The 24,975-nt window shown below is 41.6% G+C and overlaps 1 protein-coding gene across 2 annotated transcripts; it reads right to left on the minus strand.

The window, feature by feature from the left end:
- Positions 1-141: 141 nt before the first annotated feature.
- Positions 142-20,424, minus strand: aqp7 (aquaporin 7). Of its 2 annotated transcripts, XM_034167098.1 has the most exons (7): positions 20,326-20,424; positions 20,078-20,225; positions 8,097-8,223; positions 7,872-8,009; positions 7,638-7,756; positions 560-777; positions 142-431 (listed from the first exon to the last, which is right to left on the minus strand). In XM_034167098.1, the coding sequence occupies exons 2-7, from the start codon at positions 20,195-20,197 to the stop codon at positions 233-235; spliced, it is 921 nt and encodes a 306-aa protein (XP_034022989.1). In that variant the 5' UTR covers positions 20,198-20,225; positions 20,326-20,424; the 3' UTR covers positions 142-232. The 2 variants fall into 2 exon arrangements, with proteins under 2 accessions (XP_034022989.1, XP_034022988.1); XM_034167097.1 differs by having other exon boundaries at positions 20,078-20,368.
- Between the last annotated feature and the right edge of the window lie 4,551 nt (positions 20,425-24,975).

The raw sequence follows: 24,975 nt of genomic DNA on the forward strand, positions 1-24,975 counted from the left end.
GTTTTTCACAATTTTTGATTTGTTATGGAAATCACTTAATTACAGTGATATAGTCTCACCTTTTTGTATTTAAAATAAAAACCTTAATTGTTCCTGTACTTCTTTCAAAATCCAACCATTCTGCAAACACTTTTGTTTTTGTTTTGTTTTTTTGTTTTGTTTTTTGTGGTCTTTTTTTATCCCTTCCTATTCCTGGAATGTTTTAACTCCATAAAATATTTTGCATGTGCTTTTACACAATCATGTCAGTGGACATATTTGTTGTTTTATCTAGAAGGCTTTTCTCCATCTGTAGCTCATCCCCCAGCCCCCCGTCCTCATGAGAGGGCTGTGGGTGGTGCAGTTCCACCAACATCCTGTACAACCCTGCACCTGTCACACCCCCAATGAGAGGAGCAACTAGTGGCACCCACCACCAACCATTTCCAGCCCTGCAGTGATAAGGGGGAGACTAATAATTAGATATTAACACACAGTATATCATGAATTTACATGTAATTAGATCAAACAACACCTTTGTAACATTTCAGAGAAACAAAAACTTAGACTGGTACTATACCTGAACACGTCTGTCCCCCAGCCTGCTATGGCGGTAAAGACCCTGGGTGCAATATCCCTGGTGGGGTTGATGGTATAGCCACAGTTGCTACCCAGAGAAATGCCAATGAGCGTCACCAGGAGACCAACAACAACAGGCTCAATGCCTTCCGGCACCGGTTTGTTCTTCTGGTCGAACAGAGCCATCAGGCTCAGTAGCAACATGGCTGTACCAACCACCTGTAATATGCACAAACTCGTCAGGAAAGCAGTGCGGAGAATTACTGTATTGGCCTGAATATAAGCAGAGGAGGTTTTCCTGGAAATCTGAAAAATATGGGGTCGTCCCATAATTGCTGACTCGATTTTTATGTCATATACATAAACATTAGGTGGCAAGACAAACTTTTGAGAAGTGTGTACCCTTCCTACATTCATTGTTGCCAACTCCTCACTAAAGAAAGTCGCAATTGGCTTTTCTAAAAGTTGCTAGGAGTCGATAAATGACATCATCACCGAATTTGCATAATTGGCCGTGTGCATGAATTCATGTTGTAGGAGAGAGGAAAATTTTTTTTTTTTCCCCCGTCTGCATATATATATAGTAATGGTAAATGCCACACTGGCAGAACCATTTGTGAACATTAATACCCATATATGCAATTTATTCTTGCAAGACAGAAGGTATGTAGTGCATGAGTGAATGTGGTGTGTGTGTGTGTGTGTGTGTGTGTGTGTGTGTGTGTGTGTGTGTGTGTGTGTGTGTGTGTGTGTGTGTGTGTGTGTGTGTGTGTGTGTGTGTGTGTGTGTGTGTGTGTGTGTGTGTGTGTGTGTGAGAGAGAGACCCCCATCTGCCCTTCCTGATCAGTCTACAACATGCTACTCAAAGCCAACTGACACTTTCTATCAGGAGGGACCGACCACCAAAACAACACAAAGACAGACAAGAACTGTGACGTGGGACACAGAGGAGACGGGGCCCCAACCATACAACATACCATGACAAACAACCACACATGAACAAACAGTGACAGCAACAGTCTGTTGTCTAATTAGTGAGCATCCATACCCTAATCTAGAACACCGTAGTGTTAATCCTCTTAAGAGCACCCAAAAACCGAATTGTGGTGACAGCCACAAACACGTGACCATCCACACACAGAGACCCAGATCACAGCTAAATATCCGATCACTACTGTGGCTGGTGTGTTGGGCCAAGACAAGAGTACAGAACCTTACCATATGACATGGACCACTCCAGCACGTCAGAAGCCATGCAGCCGGCCGCGAGCACTGATGGACGTGGGTCCAGGACGCAGGGCCCCGGGGGAACCAGGAGAAAAGGGGCAGCAGAAGGGCACAGGGGCAAGGAAAGGCAGCCCCCAGAGCCACCGGGCAGCACAGCAAACCAACAGGGGAGCGGCCCGACGGCGCCGGAACACACCCTCGACACCACCCCTCCCCACGGAGGCACAGGGAGCAGCCCCATACCCAAGGGAAGCGCACAGGGCGCCGGCATAGGCCCACCCATAGGGGAAGCCCCAGAACCACACCACCAGGGCCACGGCCCTTGAGGGCAGGAACGAGCGGCGACAAGGACGGGGGCAAAGGAGCCACCGCAACCAAATCCAAAGCACAAGGTAGGGACCACTGAGGCATATGAGCGTGGGGCCCGGCCCCCAGACAAAAGGCGAGGCCCAACCCCGGGGCCAGGAAGAGCACAAGGCAAGCACAAGTGAGTAAAAAAAAAAAAAAAAAAAAAAACACCCTAAATATGTTTAGAAGTACAAATGAACTTTCTTTTGTTGATTCTTGAGCTTTGAACTGACAAAATTGACCCTAAAGAGACACTCTTGCATTACTTGGTTTTTGTGTTTTGTTTTGTTTTTGTTTAAAGTTCTTTTTTTTCCTTTAGTTTTCTTAAGTCTGGTATTTAGTGTAGTCATTCATTTTTGACAAAGAAAACTCTGCCCGGAATTGACATGACACACAAGCAGTTGGGGCATCTATATTATACAACCCCTGGCAATAATTATGGAATCACCGGCCTCGGAGGATGTTCATTCAGTTGTTTAATTTTGTAGAAAAAACATCACGCAATGTTGCAAAAGATGTTGGTTGTTCACAGTCAGCTGTGTCTAAACTCTGGACCAAATACAAACAACATGGGAAGGTTGTTAAAGGCAAACATACTAGTAGACCAAGGAAGACATCAAAGCGTCAAGACAGAAAACTTAAAGCAATATGTCTCAAAAATCGAAAATGCACAACAAAACAAATGAAGAACGAATGGGAGGAAACTGGAGTCAACGTCTGTGACCGAATTGTAAGAAACCGCCTAAAGGAAATGGGATTTACATACAGAAAAGCTAAACAAAAGCCATCATTAACACCTAAACAGGAAAAAAAACAAGGTTACAATGGGCTACGAAAAAGCAATCGTGGACTGTGGATGACTGGATGAAAGTCATATTCAGTGATGAATCTCGAACCTGCATTGGGCAAGGTGATGATGCTGGAACTTTTGTTTTGTGCCGTTCCAATGAGATTTATAAAGATGACTGCCTGAAGAGAACATGTAAATTTCCACAGTCATTGATGATATGGGGCTGCATGTCAGGTAAAGGCACTGGGGAGATGGCTGTCATTACATCATTAATAAATGCACAAGTTTACGTTGATATTTTGGACACTCTTCTTATCCCATCAATTGAAAGGATGTTTGGGGATGATGAAATCATTTTTCAAGATGATAATGCATCTTGCCATAGAGCAAAAACTGTGAAAACATTCCTTGCAAAAAGACACATAGGGTCAATGTCATGGCCTGCAAATAGTCCGGATGTTAATCCAATTGAAAATCTTTGGTGGAAGTTGAAGAAAATGGTCCATGACAAGGCTCCAACCTGCAAAGCTGATCTGGCAACAGCAATCAGAGAAAGTTGGAGCCAGATTGATGAAGAGTACTGTTTGTCAGTCATTAAGTCCATGCCTCAGAGACTGCAAGCTGTTATAAAAGCCAGAGGTGGTGCAACAAAATACTACTTGTATTAGCCAAGTGGCCTCTGCACGTGTGTGTATATGGCTTCAATCACGGAGAACCTGGGGAGAGCTGATATTTGCTGTTTGGTATGCTTATGTATTTTGGGTCAAGGATGAATGCTGTGAAAACGGAAAGTTGATAGGAGTAATATTTTTGGAGAAATTAGCGATGTTAGTTAAAAACAATGAACAATGAATGTTGTGCTGCAATGCACAATGGGAATTAGCGGGTTTTGGGTATAAAATGTTGTGGTGTTTCATGTTATTTTAACTATTTTTAGTGTTATTGATTTATTGTGATTTTGTAGTTAAGTTGGTTTAGTCAGTTTAGTTAAATGTCATGTTGCCGTTAGCATGAGTGAAAGGTGTACACTCTAAAACATGCAGCTACATTTAGTTATGTCCACTTGCTACCTCTCTTTAACATAAAGAGTTCTTAAAAGTTTTGGATGTTGACCTCATCTTTACAAGCTGAGTTGAGTTGTAAAGTTGAGTTCAACATCCAAAACTTGTAAGAGCTCTTTATGTTAAAGAGACATAGCAAGTGGACATAACTAAACACAGCTGCAATGTTTTAGAGTGTAGTATGTTTGATGTCTTGTGCCACAGTCTCTATTTGTGTGTTTGTAAAAAAAAATAAACACCTGCTTGCAGCAGAATGCAGAAGAGACAAAAAGCTCTGTGTGCGTCCATGTGTGTGCATGCATGCATGTGTACAACTTTGATTATGCACATTATGGCTCTGTGGTTGGCATGAAGCTGGACTCTCTGGTGACGGTGGCAGAGAAGAGAACACTGGACAAACTGCTGGACATTATGGACGATGCCAGTCACCCTCTGCACACCGTCATCAGTAATCAGAGGAGTCTCATCAGCCACAGACTGCTTCTTCCCAAGTGCAGGACCAACAGACAACTCCTTTGTCCCTCAGGCCATCAGATTGTACAACTCCTCACTCAGGGGCAGGAGGAGTAACAGGAAGACAGTGAATGGGACGGAGAGGAACAGTAGTAGCCAGTAAACCAGTATTGATCAGTATGTCTGGTATTTATATTTACATATTTGCATAGTTTTGTGTTTGTTTGTTTTTTTTATTTTCACTTTTGATACTTTGTGTGCTTCTTACCCTGTGTGCTGCTATACAATGCTGCTGGAACCTCAATTTTATAAATACTACCCAATCTAGAGCTTGTGGATCCCCACGGGGGAATGCACTAATTTATTATTTTGCTTTTCTGCTTTTTGCGTGTCAGTAAAAAAACATCTAACGATAATTTATGCATAGAATTTTATGTGGTGAAAAGTAGGTTAGCACTGTTGCCTCACAGCAAGAAGGTCATGGGTTTGATTCCCACCTGTGGCATTTCTGTGTGGAGTTTGCATGTTCTCCCCATGTTTGCGTGGGTTCCTTCCAGGTGCTCCGGCTCCTTCACACATCCAAAGACATGCAGGTTAGGTGGATTGGAAACTTTAAATTGTCCGTAGCTGTGGGGTGTGAATGTGTTTTTGTCTATATGTGGCCCTGCGACAGACTGGCGTCCTGTTCAGGGTGTACCCCACCTCACGCCCCATAACCGCTGGGAAAGGCTCCAGCTCCTCCCACCCGTGACCCCCAACTGGAGTAAGTGGTTGAAGATGAGTGAGTGAGTAAATGGCGAAAAATACACCAAAACAATCTTTCACCAAAACATCAAATCTAGGCTTGCATCTCAGATGTACCTTCTTGCAAATTGTAGCTGAACTTTCTTTTTTTCTTTTTTTAAATAAAATCCTCCTCTATATCACTTCATCATGAAGCTGTATAACTGGTGATGCAAAATGTAGAACTTGCACTATGCACAATTTCTTCAGCCACAGCAGCCTGTAACTTCTTCTGGGTTGTCTGGGTGTCTTGGTGGCTTTCCTCATTTTTCTCTTTCTTGCAGAGTCACTCAGGTTTTGAGAACTGTCTATGCAAATTTGCCATAGAGTGCCATACTGTTTGTATTTCTTCATAATTGCAGTAAATAAAGTCCAAGACATATTCAGTGACTTGGAAATATTGATGTATCCATCCCCTGACTTGTCTGAAGAAAACTGGCAATAAAGCTGATTATTTACAGGTATTATACCAAAGGGGCCCATTACTTATGTAGCCATCATCTTGGTTTTTATATTTTTTATTAATGTATATCAAATTGTAGAGAATTGTTTTCAGTTTGAGTTTAAGGAACATAATTTTCCAATTTTTTATATTGAGAAACCTGATTTACTTTTTGTACTTGAAATGGCATCAATAAATTAAAATGCATGAAATACAAAGGGGCCAAATATTTTTGCAAGACACTGTACCTCCGTTGGTGGGAACCACCTTGTCTTGCGTCTGTGTGAGCCAATCAGTGCTCAGTGCAAATGAGCTCTCAGCCAATGAAATGGAGTAACTCTCTGCTGATCTCCTATGAGTGTTTTGGGGCAGAGGAGGGGCCCAGTCCGACACAAGACCCTGCTGCTCTTTGAGGAGAAATGCGTGCTTTCACATCAGATTCTTTAAAAGTATCCAATAACACTAGGGAAAGTCGCTAGATTTCATGCTCGTCACTTTTTTGAAAAAGGTCGCTAGAGGGGTCTGAAGAGTCACTAAATGTAGTGGAAAAAGTCACTAAGTTGGCAACACTGGCTACATTAGGCCCCATTTAAAAACAAAAAAAAACATTTGTTTATCATCCCTGCCTGCATGCTGAAATCAGCCCGCATCATTTTTTTATTTTTTTTTTATTTTGGAGAATTTCATTGACGTCAGTACAGCTGGTGGAAGTACTGGCACATCCGCTAGCTGGTGAGTATGCTTTGGCCAAAGACGACCAAGTTTACAGAGCCGGGCCCGGAACTTGTGGCTTGTTCAACTACACAGTCAATTGCTAAGTCTCACTCACACACAGTATGCATCTTTATCACACTACTAGTATGCAGTACACTGACTGTATTCAACCTGGAAACAATATTTACTTTTAAAATATCTGGTATTTTCAGTTGGTATGCGGGTGCTGTATGTGTCGTTTTTCAGGTTTGAAATGATGTTGTATGTACCTGTTTCTAAGAATAAAAAGAAAAAAAAATCTGCCCTCCACCACTTTTTTCTGATGTCAAGGATGATAAACTGTTTGTTTGTTTATGGGGCCTTACTTTTTATATGCATCTACCCATGTGTTCCTACAAGAGGTGAAAGTCTGCTGTCAGGTACAATTTCACAGATTTTAAAATCACAATCACTAAAGCTACACATTTTAATAAGATCAGTACAGAACATTTATAAATACAACAATAAATCATAATTATTTAAAGTTCTCTTGGGAGCCCTCGTGCTCCTGTTCCCATGTCGGCGTAAACTCGTCCCGCCTGCTGCTCCAGTCAGAAAGCATCTCCTATTTTAGCTCTGCCATTTTATTCCAACAATGTATTTTCATTGGTATTTTCATTGCTCAAACTGCATCAGGCATGATTTTAACTTAATAAAGAGAGCAGCAGAATCACACCACATCGTATGCTTTGTGCTTCCTCCTTTATAATCCTCAGCAGAGACTCTGCAGCATAACAACCCGTCATTAGGGTCCAAATGCCCAGCGGTAGCGATGAAACCATGCACAGAAAGCTTTGCCTCTGGAGAATTCGCTTACATCATCTGAAGAAACAAGGTTGGTCAGTTTATACTGTTTATTGCAGTCCTGCTTACTACACTTGAGCCTGTTTTGTGTGTGTGTGTGTGTGTGTGTGTGTGTGTGTGTGTGTGTGTGTGTGTGTGTGTGTGTGTGTGTGTGTGTGTGTGTGTGTATTTGTGTTTGTTGAATATATAATCTCAGTGTGCTTTTACTTGCATTATTTTCAAATAAAAGCACTTTTTCAAAAATAACATTTGGTTTTCAGAAATTATTTTTCCAAAAATGCTGTGAAAAGGGATGGAGGGTGGGGTCTTACTATAAGCTGGGCCCTCTTATATTCAGGCCAATATGGTACATTCAACACAGAAACTTTGTATGGTGATGGGATTTCGCTCTAATGCTATAATTCAGTTTCATAGCAACCTGGTCAATGAATCCACCCTTTATGGAGAGGTAAGGTGCAGGATATGTGGCAAAGATCCCAGCTGTGCCTTTTAAACCAGTTACAGTCAGGATTCCTCCAGAATAATCATGTATGGCTTCTGCAATTAAGAAGTTATATGATAGAAATTCTGATACAAAAGCAAGCAAACATATTTATTGTAAAGATACTGAAACAAGACAACTTCACTCAGTACGTTGGAAGAGTACACTCACCGTAATAGACACCGTAGATTGTGAAGGCTCCCATGAAAGATCCCAATAGCTGTGAAAAAATGTACAGAGGCAGCATCTTCCATGGAAGCTGGCCAAACACACACATTGTGAATGACACTGCTCCATTCATATGAGCCCCTGATGGGAAAAAAATGTACGTTTAAAAGTTCTCGGCTACACAGTAAGCTTTAAGAGTTTTTCATAAAGTGCTTGAAAAATTCATACCTGAGACCTTCCCTCCGACATGCATACCCATAGCAACAGCCAGACCAAAACCCAGGTTGACGCTGATGTACTCTCCAAATGCACCCTGTCCGAGCAGGACCTGGGCCACACACCCCAGGCCAAAGACCTGCACGCAAACAACACTCATTAGTACACACAATTGATTCAAGACAATTACAGCAGGGTATATTTGCAGCAGTCTGCTCTGTGTAAGTCTGATTCTGTCAGATCTCAGAAGCCAAACAGGGTGAGTCCTGCTTAGTACCTGGATGGGAGACCTCTTCAGAGCACCAGGGGCTGTAGACTGGTACCAAAATGAGGAAAGGGCTTTATTTAAAGAAATACAGGCAAATGGGAGGAAAAGTTGGCAAATGGACTGAGTAGAGAAGCTTGAATCTTTGATTAGACTGGGTTGCTTGACGTGAGGACGTTTCGCTTCTAATCGCAGAAGCTTCCTCAGCTAAAATTTCTTGCTCTCGTAGTCTGACTTCTGTCTTGACTCTTGTAGAGAAGAATAACAGAAGCCAGCAAAAGCTGGAGTTTTAAACCTAACCAGACCCCTCCTAACGAGAGGCAGACTACTACTGGATAGTGACTAATAATTGCTCTAATTAGCACCTATTGTGCTCTAGTTAGCACCCTCCTAATGACAGGGCAGCTGTCCCTCCTAACGATGGGACTGACTCCTCTCCTGACAAGTCCCCTGACAACGTGAATGACCCATTACCATGAAACAGAAAACCCACTCACACTGACCAATATCTGCTCTTTGGCTCAAACCACTCCCATGAACACAAGCTCGGGGTGATCATGACTCTTCAACACAGAGCCCGACAGGTGCCCACAACTACAGAGGGAAAGGCTAAAGAACAAATACATGTCCGGAAAGCCCTCTCAGTATGTGGGTACCCATGATGGTCCCTGGATAAAGTGCAGAAGTCCCAAAGAACAAAGAGACCAAACAGACAGGAGATGGAGCCAAGAAGAAGAGGAGTGTCTCTCCCTAATTTAGCAGGAGTAGGAGAAAAAAACTACAGAAGATCTTCAGACAGCACAAAATCCCAGTTTACTTTAAACCTGTTAACACCTTGAGACAGAAATTAGTTCACCCTAAGGACAGGATCCCTAGTTACAAACAGAGCAATGTAGTGTATTCTATCAGATGTCAGGAAAACTGTAACGAACACTACCTAGGTGAGACTAAGCAGCCGTTGCACAAAGGGCTATACCAGCACTGCAGAGAGGGTGCCGGTGGACCGCAGTCTGCAGTTCATCGCCACCTTAAAGACACCAACACGTTTGAGGACAAGGAAGTTGAAATCTTAGCCAGAAAAAAGAAATGGTTTGAGCATGTGAGTATATTTCTTATTGTTACATGGGAAACAAGGTACCAGTAGATTCAGTAGATTTTCACAAATCCAACAAGACCAAGCATTCATGATATGCACACTCTTAAGGCTATGAAATTGGGCTATTAGTAAAAAAAAAGTTGAAAAGGGGCATGTCCTCTTCAGCATAAGGCAACATGACCTCTTCAAGTATTTTGACATATACAAACTGATCCATGATACCTGGTATGCGATATATAGGCCCAACACCATAGTAGGAGAAACATGCCCATATTGTGATGCTTGCACCACCATGCTTCACTGTCTTCACTGTGAACTGTGGCTTGAATTCAGAGTTTGGGGGTCGTCTCACAAACTGTCTGCGGCCCTTGGACCCAAAAAGAACAATTTTACTCTCATCAGTCCACAAAATATTCCTCCATTTCTCTTTAGGCCAGTTGATGTGTTCTTTGGAAATTGTAACCTCTTCTGCACGTTTTTTTATTTAACAGAGGTACTTTGCGGGGGATTCTTGCAAATAAATTAGCTTCACACAGGCGTCTTCTAACTGTCACAGCACTTACAGGTAACTCCAGACTGTCTTTGATCATACTGGAGCTGATCAATGGGTGAGCCTTTGCCATTCTGGTTATTCTTCTATCCATTTTGATAGTTGTTTTCCGTTTTCTTCCACGCATCTGTTTTTTTGTTTTGTTTTTGTTTTTTTCCCCATTTTAAAACTTTGAAGATCATTGTAGATGAACAGCCTATAATTTTTGGCACCTGCATATAGGTTTTCCCCTCTCCAGTCAACTTTTTAATCAAACTACGCTGTTCTTCTGAACAATGTCTTGAACATCCCATTTTCCTCAGGCTTTCAAAGAGAAAAGCATGTTCAACAGGTGCTGGCTTCATCCTTACATAGGGGACACCTGATTCACACCTGTTTGTTCCACAAAATCGACAAACTCACTGACTGAATGCCACACTACTATTATTGTGAACACCCCCTTTTCTACTTTTTTTTTTTACTAATAGCCCAGTTTCATAGCCTTAAGAGTGTGCATATCATGAATGCTTGGTCTTGTTGGATTTGTGAGAATCTACTGAATCTACTGCTACCTTGTTTCCCATGTAACAATAAGAAATATACTCAAACCTGGATTAATCTTTTTAGTCACATAGCACTACTATTATTCTGAACACTACTGTACCAAGTCTCAACACAGTTCTGTGCTGGATCGACTGTAGTGACCCCCTCAAGTGGAGCAGCAAGCAGAAACAATTCCAGACACAATATGAATACCAGCAGGCAAGATACAGATAAAGGTTTGACAGAAGTAAAGATGAATTGTCTCAAGTCAGTCAACCACAGTCTGTATGAGCAGTTTGTCTTGTATATAAATATTATGAACCACAGTATTATGTCTATCAGTGCTGAAGAGTCTGTGCTGAAATATTTGTTTTGTTTTAACTGAGTCTGACTCCCCTGAAAAAGAACTGCTGACACGAATGAACTTCAGTAATTAATTCAGGAAGCAGGAAAAATGTGGTTCCTCTTACAGAACTAACGCCTAATAATGACATGATCTGTCATCCCACCGCATCCACCATGTAGTTTCTTTTGATATTCTGTTACCATGTGAATGTTGTTTGTTGCATAAATTTACATCATGAGAATAAAGTGATTTTCTTTTGAGCTGCATATTTGACTACCTCTCTTGATACTTACCACCGTTACATCCTGGGGAATGGATGAGCATGTTAGATTTTTAAGGGGGGAGGTGGTGCACATACAGTATTGCCATATGAATTAGCTTCATATGAACATAACTGGTCTCTAATAATACATGGAGATACTTGCTCCTTACACCATAGGTACCTCTGAAATACAGATAAAACAATTCATGTTTGAAGTGATGATGTCAAATCGTTGATACTTACACCATAGTTACTTCCTGGGGAGGAGATGAGCACATGATTTTTTAAGGATTTGTTTTGTGCACATATTGTATGTAATAATTGGTTATTCTTATTACAAAATAAATCATAAATACAAAGAGATTTGTTACTTCAAATAAAACAGGTACACCACCTGAAACAGACTGAAAAGAGTGAATGTATTTGGAAACTATCACAGCACTGCACTTTTTCCTCATTTTGTGATTCCAAAATGGAGTAAATTTTTTTTTCTCTCAGAATTCTACTCACAACATCCCATAATGACAACATGAAAAAAGTTTCTTTTCTTTTTTTTCTTCAAATGTATTAAAAACAAAACATTAAGAAATCACATATACATAAGTATTCGCTGTGCTCAATACTTGGCAGTAATTACAGCCTCAAGTCTTCTTGAATATGATGCCACAAGCTTGGCGCGGGCAGTTTTGCCTATTCCTCTTTGCAGTACCTCTCAAGCTCCATCAGGGGAGTGCTAGTTCTGAGCCTTTTTCAGATCTCTCCAGAGATGTTCAATCCGATTCAGTTCGTGGCTCTGGATGGGCCACTCAAGGACATTCACAGAGTTGTCCTTAAGCCACTTGTTGGATATCTTGGCTGTGTGCTTAGGGTCATTGTTCTGCTGAAAGATGAACTGTTGACCCAGTATGAGGTCAAGAGCACTCTGGAGCAGGTTTTCATCCAGGATGTCTCTGTACATTGCTGCATTCATCTTTCCCTCAATCCTGATTAGTCTCCCGGTTCCTGTTGCTGAAAAACATCCCCACAGCATGACGCTGTCACCACCATGCTTCACTGCAGGGATGATGCCTGGGTTCCTCCAACATGACACCTGATTATTCATGCCAAAGACTTCAATCTTTGTCTCATCAGACAGAGAATTTTGTTTCACATGGTCTGAGAGTTCTTCGGGTACCTTTTGGCAAACTACAGGCGGGCTGCCATGTGATTTTTACTAAGGAGTGGCTTCCGTCTGGCCACTTTACCATACAGGTCTGATCGGTGGATTGCTGCAGAGATGGTTGTCCTTCTTGAAGTTTCTCTCTCCACAGAGGAATGCTGGAGCTCTGACAGAGTGACCATCGGGTTCTTGGTTACCACACTGACTAAGGCCCTTCTCCCCTGATCGCTCGGTTTAGACGGGTGGCCAGCTCTAGAGTCCTGGTGGATCTGAAATTCTTCCATTTATGGTCCCAATGAGGCTACTGTGCTCATTGGGACCTTCTGTACCCTTCCCCAGAGAGAATCCTGTCTCAGAGGTCTACAAACTGTTGGGGTTTGGTTCATGGCTTGGAATTTTCTGTTGTCCTTGTGTCCTTTTATGTCCATGGTCATATTCAAGTTCAAGTTTCATTTATTATCCTTAAAATAAAATTTAGTGTGCAGCAGGATGTTCAAACACATGTACAACAAAGCACCACAAACGCCCACAACAACTGTACACACAACACAAGACACTCAACAATAAAACACTCCTTCCTCCCAAAGCCAGTGGCAAGATCTAATGGAAAATACACAGATAAAACTGTCATCATAAACATGGACAGAATAAATAAATAAATAGTGCAGTATTTAAAAATCCTGTACGGAATTTAAAAGATGTCTGGCCAATGCATTCAAGTACCTGACAAGAGTTCACGTGAGTCCTGCTTGTGTGTGTGTGTGTGTGTGTGTGTGTGTGTGTGTGTGTGTGTGTGTGTGTGTGTGTGTGTGTGTGTGTGTGTGTGTGTGTGTGTGTGTGTGTGTGTGTGTGTGTGTGTGTGTGTGAGAGAGAGAGAGCATGCATGTCACTCCCTCATGTGTGTCCCAATCTGCTTGGGTGTGAGTCCTATCTGTGTCATGCGAGTGGATGTGTGTCCCAGTGTCTCGAGTGTGCACCTGTGAGATTGTGTGTGACTGGGTTGTCGCTTCACTCCTCCGGCGTATGCATCTGTGTGTGATTGTGTGCGTGTGTCTGGATGAGTGTGTGTAAGTGTATAGTTATTTATGTCAAGGATTAATAACTTGGTTTCCGCTGGGTGCGGCGATTTGACAGCTGTCATCTGAGGGTCCCGCTCACACTCTTACAAGCGCCACTAGCGGCACTCTAAGCAGGGTGGCGAAAGTAGTCCAGTGAACTCAATCTGTGGGCAAGCTATCCCACAATGCCAAAATAACAGAGATGTCGATCCAATGAGAGCGGCACTCTGAGGCCCTTTGTGCATTCTTTCTTCCTGGTCTTCATGTCTTTTGTTTTTCTCTCCCAGAGTGTATTGTGTTTCTGTGGCTCACTCTGTGTTGTTGGTTAAAGGTTTCACGATCGAGGTTTATTTTTCCATTCGGGTGTCTGTTTATTTTTTGTCATCCTTGTGCACTTATTGATTTTTCTCCCACGTGCCCTCTCTGTTCCATTCGTCACCCCACACCTGTTAGTAATCTGTTCTGCTGGTATTTAAGTCACACCTTTGTTTTTTCTGGTTGCCAATTGATTACTTTGACTTCTTGTGTCTTCACGTTGTTCTGTCAGCTATTCTTGGATTCACCACATTGTTTGCCAGTGCCATGTTTTGGATTTTGCCACTTGAAGTATTTTTGTCACCTCTGTATTTTTCACTGTCACTTGGACTCATTCAAAACCTGGTTTTGCACCTTCACCCTTTGTTGTCTGACTACTTGCATCCTGGGGTCCACCCCTTGTGTTCTAGTGGTTCCAACCATAACACAGACAATTCTGTTAACCTCTTCTGCTATGCACAGCCACAGTAATTAAGCAATCAACACCAAACTTACTATGGTGACTGGGGGCACCAAGGGAAACGTCACTGGGGCCCTTAGGTTGAAACGGTGCATGCATGAACACACATATATACACAGTCAGCTTTATATATTAATCACGACCTGCTCACTGGAGCCCTTATTTTCACAGTTCACGTGGTGCTCAGGTCAGGTAGCAAGCATCACACGTTACTTACTACATAGTAGCAGATGACTAGTGTGCACTTAAATTACAATCCATTCCGGCCATCGTGCGCCGTGTGCGAGTTAAAGCTCGCATTTTTTTCAATTAAAATTTACCTGTTTTGTACGGCTGCCACAGCATTGCTATGATATGACATGATATCACCTTTTATCATCATTCACTTGAGTCTCATGAATGCCACAAATTGCTCTGTGACAATAAGCCATCTCATAGTTGCGAGTGCGCATGCATGGTACAACCTATAGCACTTCCGGGTTAACGATCAAGTACCCCAAACAATGATTTACCGCAGGCTTAAACAATATGGCTGGAGTTTGCATGTCTGCTTTTTTTCTTCACTACTGTCACAATTTTCCATGTTTTTGCTCAATCTCGTGGCAGAACAACACTTGTCCCTCTAAGACGTTCACACCGACCACACGGACCGCATAACTAGTTAGTATGCCGGAGTCTCATTCATTATCGGAATTAACCAAATAAATCACTCCACCAACAAAGAACAGTGAGAATAAACACTTACAGGAGCCGGTGGGAGCAAAAGAGTGATCGATCTGTTCATCCTTTCTGTGTCCAGGCCGGGTGAGGTTTCCCGTGCTGAGTCAGATTAATCCGCAGGCTCCTGGCAGTGCCCTTCTGTCTCCACCCTTCTTCCCGGTACACCGGACGCTGCCCGGCGGATCACTAGTTGTCATTGCTTATAGTCGGAACTACGACGGTATCTGATCATCTTCGAACCTCCGAATTTCATCCCTAATTAATTAAAACATTCTTGCCATCCCGCTTAATCATGGCTCTAGTTAAGTGAAGAAAACCCACAAAATACAGCCGCTGTCCTATTTCATTGTTCCTAGCTGGGATATCCAGATGTCCCACTTTAAACACTGTAATTTTCAAAGTAAACACTTCAGACTGCATTATAACAGATACAATCCACACTCTAAAACATGCAGCTGTGTTTAGTTATGTCCACTTGCTAACTCTCTTTAACCCTCTGGGGCCAATGCCATCATATACGATGGCTAAGACCAAGCTTTACTAAATTATAAATAACTTTTTAATGATATGAGATAGAAACTTACTTTTTTTTGCTGAAACGTTAACTCCGCGGACTTTCAAGCCAGCCATCGGCCATCTTTGTGCTTCTCATAGAAGCTGTGTGATGACGTGTGCAATGTGAGTGTCCAATCGGAATTGGTTCACCGTCACATGGTTTTCCAAAATCCAATCGTAGGGCAGATTTACCTCATGTGAAAAGCCGAAGATCGTTTTCAGGAGTGATCTGTTACTAGTTGGCCCATTTGAATAGCCCCCTAGGTGTTCCAATGAGTACATCCAGTGCACCCTGCACCATTACGCACAGTGATCAGTGAAAGCAGATGGAGCATACGGAGAGCCTCCGATGACAATCTCATGTGCTCACACAAAGAGTGTGTAACTATCAGGATTGCTCCACTAGTTTGCATGTGAATGTTACTGGATAACTCTGTTGCTTTCTCAGCGTAAAGCACTGTTTACCATATCAATGGAGCGAGGAGGAGGTCTGCTCCTCAGACTGTAAGGAGCCAAAGTGGGCCACAATGAGAAGGAAAGCAGCACAGAACACTCCAAAACACAGAAGTAGAAGTTTGTGATGTAACCTTTGTGTAATAGCAGACAGAAGCTGCTTTGAGATGAAGACAAAAAAACCGCATAGACCATTTTGAAAATATTGTTCAAAATGTGCATTTGTGTTTATTGTTTGAATCTTTTTGTTTTACAGTCTTTCACACAAGACCTCAAATTTCCTTTATAAAGTGTCAAAACAGTTGTTTATTATAGCATGCTGTGTGTTTTGAATAAATGTGTGTGGAAAATTATTTTCTGCTTGACTTTTTCCTTTCTTATTTCTGATTGTAAACCTTTATTACACTTATAAAACACAACAAAAGCATATATATTATGAAAGCACAGGTTATCCTGAAACAAAGAGACATAAAATTGATTGTGGGATGCAGGTAGAGCTGTTAACAGCAATAATAAAACATTTTGCCAGGCGAGTGAACTGTCCAAAAAATGCCCTCAGACCCCAGAGGGTTAACATAAAGATTTCTTACAAGTTTTGGATGTTGAACTCAACTTTACAAGTTGAGCTGAGTTGTAAAGTTGAGTTCAACATCCAAAACTTGTAAGAACTCTTTATGTTAAAGAGAGGTAGCAAATGGGCATAACTAAATGCAGCAGCATGTTTTAGAGTGCATTTTCTTTGGAAGTTCATAATCGCTTCGTTATTACATCTGATTCTTTGTTATAGATACTGAGAGTTGTCACTGTATTCCTTTGTTCTGTTTTATTCTAATAAAGTCCAAAAAAAAATCCGCTTCGGACCCCGCGGGACTCAGTTAAGAGCACCAAGATCCAACTACGAGCTTTTTAATTGCAACAACTTTATTACCGTGGCTGCTGGCAACAGACAGACACAAAGTACTGATAAACAGAGAGAAATTACTTGGAGTTAAATAGCGCTGCTTATACACATTGGCTGTGTTTGGGGTAGATGACCTCTCACCTCTCCCACAATGCAGTGCTTCACCCAAGACTGTGAGATGGCTTATTAATGATGGCAACATACACACAATGCAATGCAACTTACAACACCTTAAATAAAGTGACATGAAATATACAATGACATGGGTTAAAATTCTTCTTTCTAACTCAGTTAACTATAAAGTGCAGAGTGTAAAGTGTAAAAGTCCAACTGGGGCTTTCAACTGAGCTTTCACAGCTCTGCGGAAAAAGTTGTTTTCAGTCTTTCTGTTTGCGCCCTCATGACTCTGAGCCTGCCAAGGGGGAGTGTATCAAAAAGATGTTGTCTGGGCTGTGTGCAGTCAGACCGGATGTTTGCAATGTACATGATTAGAGAGTGAAATGATTTTTTTCTTCTGAACACCAACTTGTTAGAAAGCTGATATGCCATAGCTACCTTTTGAGAAGTAGGTAAGCTGATTTTTTTTCTTCTTTTTCTTTTTTCAGGGGGAATTGGTGCACAAATTTGTCTGTATTTGAAGTGATTTTTCATATTAACACAATAACTCATTAAACATACATTGGTGAAACTTGATATTGACACCATAAGTACCTCCAGAGAAGTAAATGAACTGATTACATTATAGGGCTGTTTGGTGCACATACACACTTACATACCTACTAGCATTCTAATGACTGAATTGTTTTCCTGTGAACCAGACAGTTTCCTTAAGAATATATAGTAGATTTCTGATACGCCATAGATTCCTCCATGAGAGTGGATGAGATTAAAATCTAGCGAATTAGATTCTTTTTGCATATTAAATAGGATTATGTTTTATAGGGCCATTACTCAAGATTTATCATGTTATAAAACATTCTTACTATTCAGAAAGACTATATGGTATGACATAAATAGAAAAAATCAAGTCCTATATAAGCCTTGATTCCTGCTGGAGCTTAAGTCTAGATAAGCATCTACGAGGTCTGTTAGAAAAGTATCCAACCTTTTTATTTTTTTCAAAAACTATATGGATTTGAATCGTGCACTTGCATCAGCCAAGCTTGAACTTTTGTGCACATGCATGAATTTTTTTCACGCCTGTCGGTTGCGTCATTCGCCTGTGGGCAGGCTTTGAGTGAGCACTGGTCCACCCCCCTTGTCGGATTTTCATTGTCAGGGAAATGGCTGAGCGATTGGAGCAGCGCTGAATCAAATTTTTCCAGAAACTGTGAGAGACAGCCAGGTGGAAACCATTTGGAAGATTCAGACGGCTTTCGGTGAGGATACTCTGGGCGTCACACAGATTAAGGAGCATTACAATCGGATTAAAGACGGCCCACAGCGGCGGAGGGCACGCCGCGCTCCGAGCGGCTGAAACGACTACATCATTTCCAAAGTGAAGGCTGTGTTGATCCGGGACGTCGTCTGACTACCAGAGGAATTGCAGAAGAGGTGGACATCAGCACTTTTGCAGCACATTCCACTGTTACAGGAGATTTTGTAATGAAAGACGTGGAGGAATTCGCGCGTCGGGACGGTGCCGCAGTGGTGCACAACAAAAGCACGTCCGTGGTTGGAAGTCTCACAGGACAAGTTGTGACATGCCCAGCTGTTACACAATTTCTCGGATACTCACTCGACTGAAAAGCCACCAAAAGCCGTCTGAATCTTCCGAATGGTTTCCAACACGGACGTGCTTTTTGTTGTGCGCCATTGCGGTTCCGTCCCGACGCGTGAATTCCTCCACACGTCTTTCATTACAAAATCTCCTGTAACAGTGGAATGTGCCGCAAAAGTGCTGATGTCCACCTCTTCTGCAATTTCTCTGGTAGTCAGATGATGTCCCGGATCAACACAGCGTTCACTTTGGAAATGATCTGGTCGTTTCAGCCTGTTGATGGCCGCTCGCTGCTGCTGCTGTCTTTAATCCGGTTGTAATGCTCCTTAATCTGTGTGACGCCCAGAGTATCCTCACCGAAAGCCGTCTGAATCTTCCAAATGGTTTCCACCTGGCTGTCTCTCACAGTTTCTGGAAAAATTTGATTCAGCACTGCTCCAATCGCTCAGCCATTTCCCTGACAATGAAAATCCGACGAGGGGGGTGGACCAGTGCTCACTCAAAGCCTGCCCACAGGCGAATGACGCAACCGACAGGCGTGAAAAAAACTCATGCATGCGCACGAAGGTTCAAGCTTGGCTGATGCAAGCGCACATGATTCAAATCCATATAGTTTTTGAAAAAAATAAAAAGGTCAGATACTTTTCTAACAGACCTCGTACAACTATCCCTTAGCAGAGCACCAGTCCAACAGAGGTTACTTCCTCAGATGATACCAGTATCCATCCAACTGGGACAATTAAGTATGTTGTTCAAGGACACAGACAGGTAGCATGAGTGGGATTCAAACCCAGGTCTGCATATTGGCAGAATAGTTCCTTATCCACTCAGCTAGTTTCTCTACACATCACTAGGATTACACACAAATATTGCATATGGTAATTAGTGTTCTTATTTTTATTAATTGCAACAGCTACATCATAAATGCTTAATCTGAGACGACATAATTCAGTAAATGCATGCATATTGTGCTGAAACAAATAGGATGACGGATGTGGATATAATAATTATGACACTACCTTATATTTTGTATCAAATTCTACAGCGCCTAAAACCTGGTGGGCTATTAGTTGTTGTTGGACTTTGGGTACATTCTGTGTTCAGAGAGCAACGAAATGTCAACAGTGTTGCTAAGTGGATCCCTTTGAATGAGAGCCAGTTGGTGTTAATCTTAAAAATCTGGTAACCTAAGAGCACAGATGGCATTACTTTAATGAATTATTGTCATAGGTTGCCATTTCCTTTGAACACCATTTTCTGTCATGGCTTCACAATGTATGTTCTAAGTATAGTGTTTATTGTAACAGCTGGCCCATATGTGACATTTGCAAGCGCCCCCCCCCCCCCCCCCGTGCTTTCCTGTCAGAACATTCCTCAGTGACATTATAGTTTCCTTGTCCACAGGCTTAATTCCACCAACGTCCACTCACTGATCACACCATGTGAGGAAGGAACATGCATGATAGTGTAACATGTCATCTGACTTTCAACATAATGGCATTAATTTTTAATCAAACAAATTAACAGGCTCTGTAGGATAGAATGCCACAATATTCAATTCAGTATCACATTTCATTGCAACAAATGTTGCTCTTTTTTAGTCTTTCTTACCATCATGACGTAAGTACTGAGAAATTCAGCCAATCCCACACGAAGAAGATGATTCTTTATCCAAAATCTACATCTGGCCTGTTTCTGTTGAGTGGCCATCGACTGCTCTGTGTCCTTCATTTCTTCTTTGCTCTTTTGCCTCCTTTAACTGTTTTTAGCAAAAATAAATGTAAAGATCAGAACCCCTTGAAGAACTCACAAAGTGTATCCCCATATCATTCAAAAGGTCTTAAAGAATACTGTCTTACTTTTCAAACTTGTTTACTTGTCTCCTCTTTGTGTCCCTGTTTGAAGCTCGCATCTACATTTTAATGAATTGACCCAACCCCCTCATCCCTGATTGGCTCGGAGTTTTACAGTCAATCATAGGTTCCAATCATGTGGCAGCATAAACGGTATGAGCCAATCAGGAAAGGGGGGGGTCATCCTGGTCTGCTAAAGAGGAAGGTTTGTGCTTTTTGGACTATTAGTAACAGATGTGTATTTAATACAGTTGTGGTGCTTTATGGCTTTCAAGCAATGTTTGCTTCATGTGCATGTTTTACAGGAGCAAGAACAAAATTCCTTTCCTCAAACCATTAAAAATATATACAATTTTAATATGGTTGGTGAATGGTTGTGCACCTTTATATGGATCTTATGAGGCCATATGTGCCAAATCGTGCACTGCAATCTCAGGATGCAGGCTTACTTTGAATTTGTGTTCAAATTTGGCCCTTTCTTTAGTACCTTAGTCCACAACTTATGAACTTAAGTATCAAAGGCCCGATCACACAGCGATCGCTGAACAAAGGAAAAAAGTCCCAAAGTCACAAATCGTTGAGAAAAAGTGGACGAATGTGTCAGGGCGGGCGGTTGCCCGACACCAGGAGCGGTTGGACCCACGAAGCAGACTCCCAGACTTGTTTTTGGCATGTGAGTAATCATGGACTTTATTCCAGGCTCAGGTTCAGCACACAGGTGATCAGTCAGCGGAGCAGAAGCACAATATGGATTTGACAAGAACGCAGTCATATTCAGGCAGGATTCACAGGCACAGTTATAAAGAGTAAGGCAAAAAGGTGTGGTCGAGGAAAACAGAGCAAAACATGGTACACGGCAAAGCAAGAAATCAGGACAAAATACAGAGGCTAGGATGTGTGCATAAAGCGACAACAACCTGGCAGTGAGCTGTGAGACTGTGATGCTTTAAATAAGGAGCAAACAAATTAGGGTGATGTGAAACAGGTGTGTGGAAGTCTCTGGAAGGGGGCGTGACCGGGGGAGCCAAAGGTTGTGCAGAGTACAAGATAGTGACGGAAGGAAAGCACAGAGTGGAGTGAAGTAACAGACAAAGACACGTGAGCTGGAGCCAAGAGCGTAAGTAAGTGAGAACACCAAGCAGACTGGAACAAAGTGTGAGAGCAGGACACAAAGCTAGTGGAATGACATGACAACACAGACAGAGATGTGAGAGGGATGAGAACAGAGCAGAAGCAGGGCATGGAGTGAAACAGAGCTACAACTGAAGACAAAATACACCAAATTGGAACATGACAAACTGATCAGAAAACATGGAGCATAGATAGTAAAGCAAAACTAAACAATTATTAATAGTAAAATAAACAAGTGATAACCTAATGAAAACTGCATGAGAAAATAGAGATAAATACAAAATTAAACCAAAACTGACTTAACAAGGCGGTAAGACAAACCATAAGAAAAAGCAGTGACTAAATAATAACAGAAAACAAATCCTGACATAACTGTACAACAAATATTACAAATGAGAGGAACTAGATAAAACAAGTGATAAATTAAACAATAAATAAAACACAACTGACTGAAGAACACTAGAACAAAATGACAAGCCAAAGAAACAAGTAAAGTAAACAAAGTGACAAATCAAAACAGAACAGAGAATAATCACATGATGAAAATAAAATAACTAGTAAATCAAGACCGGGGCATGAGAAGGGGAAAAAAGAAAGAGGGAAAACCCAAATCAAACCCCAGATCAGGCCGAAATCGTGACAGAATGAGCCGGCACTTCTCCCATCACCGAAAAGCCTACAAGTCCAGAGCACATAAAAGAACAAAATAAAACCAGAACTAACAAAAGAAAAATGAAGAAAACGGTGACCTTGACACTTTAAACAAAATCCAAACGAAACATTCATGATGACATTACTTGACAATGGGTATCAGACCAAGTGCCAGTCTGTGAGCATTTCTGCAGCCAGCGTGCGCACTTTACAGCACTTGCAGGTGCGAGAGTTGTCTTGACAACAGGTCTGTCTTACGTGTGTGCACACGAACGTTTGCATGCTGTCTGTGGCTGGAATGTTCCAGCCAGCATGTGAATGTGTGCGCAGCCATTTGTGTGTGTGCGCAAAGCCTCTCTAGCCACAGACGGCATGCGAACGTGCACACAGCCGTATGTGGCGCACAGCCGTTTGTGTGTGTGCAAACAGCCTCTCCAGCCACAGACAGCATGCAAACGTGTGTAAATAGTTACAGTAGTTGATCAAACGTTCTTGCCGCTATTGTTTCTGTATGAAAACATTGCTTTTGTCCCACACATGAATGAGTCACGTTCAGCTCTTCGGATCTTTAGTTATTGATCTGTTTAGATATCATCAATGTTCCTGCAAGACAATCAGCTTGGGAGGTTGGACGAAGTTGGACGACAATCAAATGGAACGCTGACTGTACAGGAACTATGCAAACGATGAGGAACCGTCAAGACAGAAAGCAAAATGGAATACGGATGAATTGAGGTTGTCGTCAGGATTTGTTCACATTTTTGAACAGTTTGAAATTTCTGTTGATGCACCAGCTGCAGGAACGAAGCTGCATGACAGTTAAACGTAAGTCAGTGTAAATACATTTAGACTGAGGAATATTATACAAATAGTGACTCGTTTGGAGGGCAGCATAATGGAATGTCACCCCGAGGGATCATTGTTGCCCAAGGCCGCATTATGCTGCCCGATAAACCAGTCACCATTTGCTTATTATACATCTGTGTAGTTAATAACTTTATCTTTACAATTGTGTGAAAAATTTGCTAAATCATTTTTTATTACCTCCGGCAAGGAGGTTATGTTTTCGGTCGTGTTCGCTTGTTTGTTGGTTGGTTGGTTTGTTAGCAGGATTACTCAAAAGATCTTCAACGGATTTCAATGAAATGTTTACCAAGGGTGTATCTTGGCCTAACATAGAAGTCATTAAATTTTGGTAATGATCCGGAACACGCTTCAGATCCAGTAATTTTTTTAAGGATTCTTTATCATTGCAGGATAGGGCCAATTTCAACATTTTTGCATCTAACTTCATGAAGACAGGTCACAAAGGCTGAACAAAAATTAAGTTATGACACAACAATAATTTAGGATTTGTTTCTCCTCATTGAATAAACTTATTAGAAAATAAAAAAAAAACTTGTGTAGTTCATTCACTTTCTCTTTATAAATACATTTGCTGAAGATCTAAGGGGCCGACGCCATCGTATACGACGGCTGAGACCAAGCTTTACTAAATTATAAATAACTTTTTAATGATATGAGATAGAAACTTGTTTTTTTGTTTGTTTGTTTGTTTGTTTTTGCTGAAAAGTTAACTCCATGGACTTTCCAGCCACCGTCCACCATCTTTGTACTCCTCATGGAAGCTGTGTGATGACTTGAGCAATGTGAGTGTCCAATTGGAAATGGTTCACCGTCACATGGTCTTCCAAAATCCAGTCGTAGGGCAGATTCACCTCACGTGACACACCAAAGATTGTTTTTAGGAGTGATGTGTTACTAGTTTATTATAGTTTGCTGTGTGTTTTGAATAAATGTGTGTGGAAAATTATTTCCGCTTTACTTTTTCCTTTCTTATTTCTGATTGTAAACTTTTATTACACTTATAAAACACAACTATAGCATATATATTTTGAAAGTATAGGTTGACGTGGAATAAGTCTCTTTGCCAAAGGGAATTCCATGTGACGTCAGTGACCCTATGGCCTTGACGGAGGTTTGCGCTCTCCGAGTGCTTCTAGTTCTTTTTATTTTTGGATGCAAACCTTCTGCTCTCCGCCCTGATGTTGTCTGAGATGCATCACCCCTGCACATTGTTGCCCCGTTATGACAAAATCGGTCCGCAATCACTCATAACGTTGCCCGAAATGGTGCAGAATCAGTCAATAATGTGGCTATTGTTAACTTTGGATGGTTTATTGTGAAAAGTACTGCAATTATTACACGCAAATCAGCCAATCAGAACAAAGGATTTCAGTCAGATGTACTGTAGTGTTCAGAATAATAGTAGTGCTATGTGACTAAAAAGATTAATCCAGGTTTTGAGTATATTTCTTATTGTTACATGGGAAACAAGGTACCAGTAGATTCAGTAGATTCTCACAAATCCAACAAGACCAAGCATTCATGATATGCACACTCTTAAGGCTATGAAACTGGGCTATTAGTAAAAAAAAGTAGAAAAGGGGGTGTTCACAATAATAGTAGTGTGGCATTCAGTCAGTGAGTTTGTCGATTTTGTGGAACAAACATGTGTGAATCAGGTGTCCCCTATGTAAGGATGAAGCCAGCACCTGTTGAACATGCTTTTCTCTTTGAAAGCCTGAGGAAAATGGGATGTTCAAGACATTGTTCAGAAGAACAGCGTAGTTTCATTAAAAAGTTGATTGGAGAGGGGAAAACTTATACGCAGGTGCCAAAAATTATACGTTGTTCATCTACAATGACCTTCAATGCTTTAAAATGGGAAAAAAACAAAAAAACAGATGCATGGAAGAAAACGGAAAACAACTATCAAAATGGATAGAAGAATAACCAGAATGGCAAAGGCTCACCCATTGATCAGCTCCAGTATGATCAAAGACAGTCTGGAGTTACCTGTAAGTGCTGTGA

The sequence above is a fragment of the Thalassophryne amazonica genome, chromosome 3 (genome assembly GCF_902500255.1).
Source record: "Thalassophryne amazonica chromosome 3, fThaAma1.1, whole genome shotgun sequence".
Classification (NCBI taxonomy): domain Eukaryota; kingdom Metazoa; phylum Chordata; class Actinopteri; order Batrachoidiformes; family Batrachoididae; genus Thalassophryne; species Thalassophryne amazonica.